The following is a 10,808-nucleotide window of genomic DNA, read 5'->3' as shown; positions in this document are numbered from 1 at the left end:
TGAGTCTTCTGTTAAGACCAGTAGCAACCTCAGCCCAGAACTTCTGTTACTGGGGCCACCAAACTACACGGAGGCAGTGTTCAGGTGCATGAATGGTGTGTGTGTGTGTATGTGTGTGCGCGTGTGTTTGTGTGTCTGTGTGTGTTTCTAACCCCTCCTCCCCTGGGAAAACAGTAGCAATTTTTTAAAACACCATAACAAGTGGGTTCTAGTATATATACTTTCATTATTTTAAAAGATTGTTAAAATACTTTGTTCTACTTTGGGAAATGTGGTCAGGCCCCATTGAGCTTGTGAATCATGAGATAGTACACATTTTAAAAAATAACTTCTTTTCAGTTTTTGAAATTCACTTAATTAAGTGGTCAAGACATAGGAGAGCAAAGACGAACATAGCTTCCAAGAAGAAAGACACTCTCTTGAATATTCAAATAAGATTTCAATACTAAAAGGTTCCTGTGTTTACATTTTCCCAGCAAACAGAACCATAAAAAGAATTACAATGTTTCATAGGTTGGCTGGGATAAAAGACTGAGCTAGTTACTGCCTACGAACTGCACTGAACTCCCTGGGGCAACACGGCATGGTCCATGCATCACTGAGAATCATCTTGATGGGCTCTGGAGGCAGAGGAGTCCTAGGATCACACCCCCGGCTTTGTCCCTGCCTTGGAGGCTCTTACCTGTGAGACCCTGGCTAGCCCATTTCAGTACCTCAAGCAAACCCCCATCATTTAACCTGAATCTCAACAGGTGTTTTTGCAAAAATTACTGAATTAATACAGCTAACGTGCTTAGAAAATTGCCTGTCACTAAATGTCAGCTACTATTAATTTACGTTTACTAGCATTTTGCATTATTGCAAGTCACAATTATAAAAAATATAATGTGTATTTATCACTATGTTTAATAGTAAACATATCAATAAACATAGTAAAAAACATAGTAATAAAATAAACCTGGTTTATTTTATTCCTAGATGTTCACACATGGCTCTATCAGTTATAAAACTGGCCTTCCCAAATTGACCATCTGGTACATCCCTGGGCTTGGCATACCTAAAACCTTTGTGCACCCATATTATGTGGGCATACTAAGTAGTGGGTGTTTCCACAAGATGGCACAATTGAAAAACTCATAGCTGTTCTATGTTTTCATTTTTTGTCACAGTGAAACATTTGTGATTTTTCAGGGTAGCAGATTTAAGAGAGCCATGACTTAAGTCTCAATTTAGACATCTGATTTCATGCTCTTTTGACAATTATACCACATTTCCTACAGTTTCATTTTTTTTTTCCCCCTACTAAGAAGCTCTCTGCTCCCACTAATGCCTACATTCCCTCTGCTGGCTCTAAATCCCACCTAATGTCTTGTTCAGTAGGTGCAAGTCCTGACCTGAGATAGCTCTTATCAACCCTCCTGCAATCAAGATTCCTATGCACCCCCTTTTTACCTCTGTGTTTGAGAGTTGGAACCATGGCTGCTTTCCATAGGTGAAGATCTCCCAGAGGATCACCCCGAAGCTCCACACATCGCTCTCTGTAGTGAACTTCCGGTACATGATGCTTTCAGGGGGCATCCAGCGAATGGGGAGCATGGTATGTCCTCCCACCTAAAAGGGGTTGAGATAGAGGCACACATGGTGACCAGATGGCCAGAATGAGTGTCATCTATAGCACTCTTCACACATAGACACACTTTTAATGCATCCTGTTCTAAGATAGCCACAGCTTTATGCAACTTCTATCAGAGGTGTGTGAAGATGCTGACTTTGGAGACCTATGATAAAGGAGACAACTAGACTAGCAACTAGAGATAACACCTGAGGGAAGGTAGGTTCCTTGGCACTCAGCATGAAGAAAGATCACAAGGTAATCTGAAATGAGAGAGAAGATTTCAGAATCCAGCACTACAGAAAAACCTAACCTTAAGAGCAAGTCCAGCAAGAAGTCAGCAGAATGACTATGCCAGTCACCAAGGATCAGTATCTGCAAACATCAGGTTAGATTCTTTGCTGCAATGGCACAGTATATTCTGTGTGCATCTGACTTGAGAACTTTAGCTTCTAATTGACAATCTTGAATCTCTCACCACAATTTAGAACTCGGTGTTTCAAGGGAAGGAGACAGAGACATTCCAAAAGCATGGAAGACCATGTACTAATAAGATAGGAGGTGGACAGAAAGAGAATTCACTACAGTTCTTAGTAAGATCTCGAAGGACAGTAAAGAGAGTCTTTAAAAATAGCCTAAGGAGGATATCAACCACCTGTGAATCTGCCAAACTGAAAGCCAAGGGGAAGAAGAAGTGACTGACAAGGACAAACACCCAGGGTACCCTTCCCTGAGAAAAACATTAGGGAACTCCTCACTGCCCAGCAAGTTAGAAAAGTTAGCATAAGTGGGAGAAAATTCACAGCATGTGTGAAAACTCAGGAACTAATTGCATCATTAGTAAATAGATTTTTGGGAATTGAAACTTTTGCCTAATACATGGAATTCGTTGTTAAAAAAACTACTTAATATTGAAAAAAGAGTTGTCTACATATGTCCTGATGAATTACTACTTAAAGTTCTTATTTCCTTCTTCTTTTTTTTTTTTTTTTTTTTTTTGATACAGAGTTTTGCTCTGTCACCCAGCTGGAGTACAGTGGCGTGATCTCGGCTCACTGCAACCTTCACCTCCCGTGTTCATGCCATTCTCCTGCCTCAGCCTCCCTAGTAGCTGGGTCTACAGGCATCTGCCACCACGCCCAGCTAATTTTTTTTTTTTTTTTTTTTTTTTTTTGTATTTTTAGTAGAGACGGGGGTTTCACTATGTTAGTCAGGATGATCTCGATCTCCTGACCTCGTGATCCGACTGCCTCAGCCTCCCAAAGAGTTGGGATTACAGGCGTGAGCCACCGCGCCTGGCCTAAAATTCTTATTTCTATGGTGGGTCAGTTAGAGAAATAATAATAATGAATAATTAAAAACGAATAACTTGGGAGATGGGCAATCTTGTTTCCAAAAAGGGAAATCATGTTTGCCTTAATCACTTGAAGAATTTTAGGAGATAAATGATAATACAAGTTTGCAGAACAGTTCTTTTCTTTCCATTTTTCTTTTCTTTTTTTTGTTTTTGTTTTTGTTTTGAGACGGAGTTTCACTCCTGTTGCCCAGGCTGGAGTGCAATGGCACGATCTCCGCTCACTGCAACCTCCGCTTCCTGGGTTCAAGCGATTCCCCTGCCTTAGCCTCCTGAGTAGCTGGGATTGTAGGCATGAAACACCATGCCTGGCTAATTTTTGTATTTTTAGTAGAGACAGGGTTTCACCACGTTGGTCAGGCTGGTCTCGAACTCCTGACCACAAGTTATATACCCACCTTGGCCTCCTAAAGTGCTGGGATTACAGGCGTGAGCCACTGTGCCTAGCCAGAAAAGTTATTTTCAACCTGGGACTTTCTAATCAGGGTAGCTTTGTATCCAGTGTAAAGACAACTGAAGATACTTCTTTCAGACAAGCAAAGACTCAGAAAGTTTACCACTTACACCCTTTCAGAAAATAAAGGAGCCAAGTTAATTGAATACATATTCTAGAAAAACAGAAAAAATAACCCAAGCTATACAATGATTGGAACATAACAAAAATTGCAGAGCATATAAGCCACAAAAATGCAATTTAAATCTGAATAAAGGTTGTTAATTTGGTAGTAAAAGTAATACAATTACTAATAAAGGCTTCCTGTAAAATAGAGACATAAAGTAAATAATAATACTAATAATGCCATTAGTACTACCACTGATACGACTAATATACTTATCTGGAATGAAACTTTCCAATAATTTCTATCATAAATGCATAGAAGTGTAGATACAGAAATAATTAAAAGCCTGATAAAGGCTGTGTGTTATACAGAGGAAAAAAGAAGCTTACAGTGATTAATTGTTGAGATTAACATTTTAAATTTAAATATGCTTACTAAAATTTTAAAGCAGCTTCTAGAATAGAAATAGTACATATAGCTTTCAAACCATTTTTTTAATAAAGCCAAAATCTTTAACTAATACCAAAAAGACTACAGAAAGGGGGAGTAGGATAATGATGACTAAAAAGCACAAAATGAAAATGAAGCTTAGAAAACACCACTAGAGACAACAAGTACAAATGAGTTATACTACCTCTTAAGAGAGAGAAATTTAGGTTAAAAAAATCAAGTTGCATGTTATTTAAAATAGACATGTCTAAAACAAAATAGCAGAAAACATTTAAAATGGAAGAGTGCTAAAAATACAACCATACATAAAAGAAAAATATAATTGCTACATATATGCATATATGTGCATATACATGTGTGTATATATATATATGCATATACAGATATATATAGCCAATTACATTTCTTTTATCGTGATTTACACATTGTCTGTTGTTTCATATATATGTGAAAAAAAGGATTCAAAATGTCAAAAATTAAAGTGAGGCTAAATAATTTATATTAAATTTATATAATACTTAATATTATATTTAAAGCTGGTAAAATTCACCATTATGATGATGAAGTTTATGCTCCAATTAACATAGCAGCACTATATAATAATTTATAAAAATATATAGAAATAATACATATGTGTGTGTGTATATATATAAAGAGTAAAAACAAATTATAAATAAAAGAAAACTGACAAAGTTATCATTATAATAGAAAACTAAAATGCTTCAAAAATTGAAAGATCAAGAAGACAACATAAATGAAGATACACTTTAAAAATACAAATAATGAATTTCAATAAGTAGATATGAGTGTTGTGATTGCATCTTTTAGCTTCCTTAAAAAATTGCACATTATTTTCAATTACCTAAAAAACATTTATAAAAACCAATGACATATCAAATCTCAAAGGAAATCTGGAATTGCAAGATAAAAAATAAATATGAAGTAAAAATAAGAAACATTTTCTGTATCAAATATAATAAAATAGAAGTTAATAAGAAAAAAATAATTTTTTAAAAGTTGTCTTTGGTCAATTAAATTATTTGGTAAAGAAAAAATTGAAAATAAAATGTAAAAGTATTTATTGTAACAGTAACTAAAGTCCCATTTCTTGAAATCTATGAAATACAACTAAAGTAATTTTTGAAAAAACATTACATCATTTAAGCATTTATTTTTAAAATAGTGAAAATGTAATTAAATTAAATAAGGATTCAGCAAAAAAAAAAAAAAAAAAAAAAGGCAGTAAAGAGTCACTAAACAAATGCAAGGAAAGTAAGAAGAAATAAACAATAAAATAAAATAAATACTGATTAGTCTGTGTAAAACAAACAAAGCAAAGCAACCAGCCAAAAGGAAAATAAAAATCAGAATTGATCTACACAATCAATTTTTAGTTCTCTCAAAAGTTACATAAGCTTTTGACAAGATTAACAAGGGATGTAGAGGAGACAAATGTAAAATGTTAAGAATGTTATAGCCATAAATTTGAAAGTGTGCATGCATTAATTGGTTTACTAAAAAATATTAATTTTTAAAAAGTTAAGATAAATAGAAAAGTTGAATACAAAAACCACAATTGTAGTAAAAAAAAATCTATACATTAAAAATGTAGAAGGTTCAGATGGTTTTCTGGGTGAGTTCTATTAAAGTTTTCTGTCTTATTCATACTTTTTCATAGCAAAAGAAGACAGAAACTTTCCTAAACCATTCTATGTGGTTTAAATATCCCTGAAGACAAAATCAGTCAATCAGCTTTACATATACATTTACATAATAAATATCAATACACATAGTTATCTATATGTGTGTAAAACTATCTGTTATGAATATACTCTCCAAATATGAATAAAATATTACATCAAATCAGCAATATATTACAAGAATTCGATATTACAGCTCAATAAGGTTTACCCTAGAAATGTAAGAATGTCTCAACCTTAGGAAACCTACTGTTAAATTTACCAAATTAAAAGATAAAAGAAGAAAAACCATCTTTTCAAAAATGCCAAAAATTCCCAACATATTTTTCTAATTAAAAGTCTAATTCACAGAAGGTAACTTCCTTTATTGAATATTCTAAATATCATATTTACTGACAAAACTTTAGGAAAATATAAGGTATCTTCTATCACAAATTTTATGTGACATTTTTCAAGAGGTCCCAACCAATGCAATAAAGCAAGAATTTTTTTAAATGGGATAGAAATATTGAAAAAAATGTCAAACTGCTGTTGTCTGAATATGATATGACTATTCAAGACAATGAACTAAAAAGCAGTTAGAACCATTATCTGAAGAGAAACACACAAAAATCAAACTATTCTCACATGCCAGTGGCAATGACTTCAAAATACGATGGAAAATAAGATTGTTTGTACAATAACAACAAAAGTGTTTAAAGCACCTTGGCATAAACCTCAGCAGAAAATGCCCAAGGTTATTTAAATAAAAGCATTGAAAAACAAAAGAAGATCTGAATAAATGAGAAGTTGTATCATTTCCTTGAATAGGAAGACTCAATGTTATACATCTTTCATTTCTCCTTTAGATTAATCTGAAAATTTAACACAATATATATGAAAACTGAAATGAAATGGTATATGGAAATTGACAAGATGAATCCAAACTTCATCTAAAGTAGTAATTATTGGATAAAAACTAAGATATACTTGAAATAGAACAACAACGGAGAGTTACTCTATCAGATAGCAAAGCATTTTATCAAACTATGTAATGAACACATTGCATTTTGGCATAGGATAGACAAATTTATTAATGGAACAAACTAGAGAGTCCAGAGGCAGACCCATGTATAAATATTCGAATTTAATATATGAAACAATGGGTTAGTAATTAAAGTATTGGGACAATGAACTATTCATTTAAAAAAATACACTTAGATACCTACCTCACACCATATACAAAAATCATTTCCAGATGGATTAAAGAGCTAAACATAAAAAACAAAACAATAATAATATTAGAAGAAAACTTAGAAAAGTATTCTATACCCTCAGAAAAGGAAGGCCTTCCTAAATAAGACACATGTTCAAGAAGCCATCAAGAATAAGATTTAGAGATACAACTTACAAAAATTAAATGCTTTTGCATGGCAAAAGACAACATAAGCATAGCTAAAAGACAAATGACCAAAAAAGTACAATATATGTAACAGACAAAGAATTAAAATCCATATAATACAAAGTGCTCCTTCAAATTAGTTAAGAAAAGCAACCCAACAGAAAAATGAATACAGGATAAGAACAGATGATCCACAAAAGGACTAGAAATGGCCACAAACATGTGAAAAGATGTCAATTAAAATAACAGAAACATACATTTCTGAATGTCAATTGGGAAAGATTGAAAAAAAATGATACTATCTTGTGTTTGAGAGGGGTGAGGAAAGAGTTATTCTCAAACGCCACTGGTGAGAAATGTTTCTGCTTTTTCTGAGGTCAGCTTGGTAGAATCTGTCGACATTAAAGGTGCAAGTGACTTTGAACCCAGGAATTTCACCTCTAGGAGTCTTAGAAAGATATTCACTCAAGTAAGCAAAAATGTTTAGTTTAAGATGTTTATTTCATTCATTCTAAAGGCAAAAATGTGTTCACTGTTCAAGTTATACACATCAGTTAAAAAGAATATAGTAGAGCTATGTGTACTGATATGTAAATATATCTAAGATATATTAAGTGACAACACAAGGTATTGAGAAATATATTTTAGTATTCTTATTCATGTAAAAATGTATATGTGGATACAGATGCAAATATATAGTGATACCATGTAACCTTGAAAATGCATGTTGAAAACCAACAAACCAGTGGCTTCCTCTATAGTGTATGAGTAGTGACCAAAGAGAAAAACCCATTTTTTGCTATATCTATATATATACACACACACACACATAAACACACACATATATATATATATATATTCCTATGCTGTTTGAAATTTTGTGATAATCATGTATCACATTTGAAAATTTAAAAACAGTAAAAAAAAGTGTGAATATAAGGAAACCAGGTTTCCTTATATTTAAGTTCTATTTACTATATTAAAAAATTAATATTTTTAAAAGAAAAATTACGTTTGTGATAGAATATTGTAGACTGGTTTATTGCACTTGGTTTGTTGATTTAAAAAAAATATAAGTCTGGAATATAGGAACATTTCTCTTGGTGAAAAATTTTCAATAATGGAGTCTTACAAATTGATGCTGGTGTGTGTCTCATTTCATAATTTTAAACACAATCCAGAAGAGGTATTCCAGATTGAAAGCTCCAATTTTACAGACAAGTGTCCTGGGTGTAAACTGTGATGCGCTTAAGTATTCGAGCAAAAAAAAAATGTCAGAAGGATATTAATTGGTCACAGAGGCTCCCCTGAGAAGAATCTTCGAAATTCTCACCAAGCAGCACAGCCAATGTGGATGAAGTTTATACACCATTCTTCCAGGAGTGGACTAGTAATAAAATATTTCAAGAAGCCTGTGATACAACAAAGAGCATGACATTGGAAGTCAGAAGCGCTGGGTTCTAAATGTCACTTTTGACAAGCACTTAACACCCTTTGCACTTCAGTTTCCTTATCTTCAAAATAAGATACAATCTGTGAAGCAACAATCTGCCTAAAATGAGATTATGTATGTAAAAACCCATTGAGCATCGTTAAGTGCAAAAGTGTATACACAAAGTACAGTAACTGTTCATTGTGTGTGTCTTTACATGCTACTGTGCAGCATAACAAACCTAATTTCCTCAAATTTCCTTATTTCCCATAAAAATCCAGGCTGATTTTCCTCCAAGCTGACCAATATCATTCTTTGGAGAGACCCTGTTTGGGAAAGGTAGTGGTCAACGCCTTCCCTGGTAGAAAATTATTGACAAATATATCTCATGGTAAAACTTAGCCAGACATAAACTAACCAAAAACAGTAATATGAGCAATAAGAGTAGTGCTAATTAATTAATAATGAGTGCTGGCCACTGCATGTTACATACATCCCTTATTTAAGCTCTCTCCATTCCTGTGTGATAGAAGCTTTTATCACCCCCTTATCACAGATGAAAATAAGGTACCTTGCCCAAGCACTGCATAAGAAATATTAGCTACTGACCCAAGCTCTCAATGAGATAATTAAGTATTTTAAGACTGAACCCTGAAAAAAGAGATGTAAGTAATAATGCACAGGAAATATTCCAAGGAATGATTCTAGAAATAAAAATAAGTACTTGGAGGAAAACAGATCTTTGGATTGCACTGGGGAAGCGCCCATAGGTACCTTGGTACCTTCCACCAATCATTGCCTTTCCCTGCCCTATCACACACGCTCACAAAGAGGATGGGAGTTTGAAAAATCTTGGAGGCTGAAAGTGCTCATGGGGAATGAGCACTAATTAAAGAATGCAATCCTGGTTGCATTATTAAGACTGTTTCTCAGAAAAATGATCACTCCCGGTATACTAGAGATCAAGCTGGAACAGAACGAGAATGTCACTATCTCCATAAAATTTCTTTTATACCTGGAGACCAGATGGGTTCTGAATGATTCTGGATTTTGTGTAGAGAGACCAGAGGTGCCTGATCAACTCAGGCTTTAGGATATCCATGTCAAGGTCAACTACAAACCAAGAACTTACAGGAGAGGGTCAAGTGCCTATTCCAAAATCTGGCCAGGCCAAGGAAGTTCAGTCTCTGAACTCTGAACCTTCCCTGTAAGCAGCTTCCTGGTGATTCCCATAGTCCCTCGGCAGGGGGTGCCCTTGACCCCTTTCCCACCAATATTTTGTTAAATGCTTTTACTAATTTGCTTCACACCTTAGCAGGGCTGCCAGATTAAATACAGGATGCCCAGTTAAATTTGACTTTCAGTTAAACATTTTAAAAAATTATAATTATGTCCCAGATATTGCATGGAACATACTTGTACTAAAAATATGGGTTTTTTTTTTTTTCTCTAAAATTCAAATTTAACAAGGTGTCCTGTATTTTTATTTGCAAAGTCTGGCAACTCTGGATTTCAGACCTGGTGAGGAAGTTGACATTATGCTCCAGAATATCTTCCTTTTATCTTCTAGGCTTTCTGCACGTGTTCAGGCTCTGTCTCACTCCCTTTGCCTCTGCCTCATCCTAAAGAAGACTGCTGAGTTAGGGATACAACGCACAGAAAAACTTTCTTCTCTCTCCTCCTGCGCTATTCTCAGCCTTCTCTCCTTGTTTCTCCTTAGCATCCTCCAGTGGGGTGAATGTGGCAGAGAGGGGACATGGCAGCCAGGATTTTCCCCTATAAACACAGCCCTGCTACCTTCTAGCTGCAGATCCCTGGGCAAGTCATTTTTCCTACTCAAGCCTGTTTTCTGGTGTGAAAATGGAAGGGATAACTATAATCACCTCCCAGGGCTGTTTGCCTGATCATAAGCACCTGGCATGCTTGTCAAAAATATACATTCCTAGGCTTTACCGCAAACCCAATGAATTAGACCAGAGGTCAACAAATTATAGCTTGTCACTTGTTATTGGAAACAGAGTTTTACTGGCATAAAACCATGCTCATTACTTCCCTTATTTTTATTTTTTTATTTTTTTATTTTTTTTTTTTAGACAGAGTCTCACTTTTGTCGCCCAGGCTGGAGTGCAGTGGCAGGATCTCAGTTCACTGCAACCTCCACCTCCCGGCTTCAAGCAATTCTCCTCCCTCTGCCTCCTGAGTTTCTGATTACAGGCACATGGCACCATGCCTGACTCATTAGTTTCCATATTGTCTGTGATTGCTTCCATAATACATGGGCTGAGTTGAATAGTTACAGAAGAGATCACCTTAAAGTTG

At 34.7% G+C, this 10,808-nt stretch overlaps 1 protein-coding gene across 5 annotated transcripts in view; it reads right to left on the bottom strand.

Moving 5' to 3' along the window:
- NTRK3 (neurotrophic receptor tyrosine kinase 3) overlaps window positions 1–10,808 on the bottom strand; it is a 402,674-nt gene that overhangs the window by 16,311 nt on the left and 375,555 nt on the right. For 3 of the 5 annotated variants that reach the window (XM_037987726.2, XM_037987720.2, XM_073013050.1), the window contains 2 exons: window positions 6,885–6,926; window positions 1,453–1,611 (listed from right to left, as the gene is read on the bottom strand). In XM_037987726.2, the coding sequence (XP_037843654.2) occupies window positions 1,453–1,611; window positions 6,885–6,926 (201 nt within the window). The remainder of the gene's footprint in view (window positions 1–1,452; window positions 1,612–6,884; window positions 6,927–10,808) is intronic. The other 2 variants (XM_037987721.2, XM_037987722.2) reach the window with 1 other exon arrangement.

The sequence above is a fragment of the Chlorocebus sabaeus genome, chromosome 29, assembly GCF_047675955.1.
Source record: "Chlorocebus sabaeus isolate Y175 chromosome 29, mChlSab1.0.hap1, whole genome shotgun sequence".
Classification (NCBI taxonomy): domain Eukaryota; kingdom Metazoa; phylum Chordata; class Mammalia; order Primates; family Cercopithecidae; genus Chlorocebus; species Chlorocebus sabaeus.
Note: the sequence above shows the minus strand (reverse complement) of the source record. Positions and strands in the feature narration are given on the sequence as shown.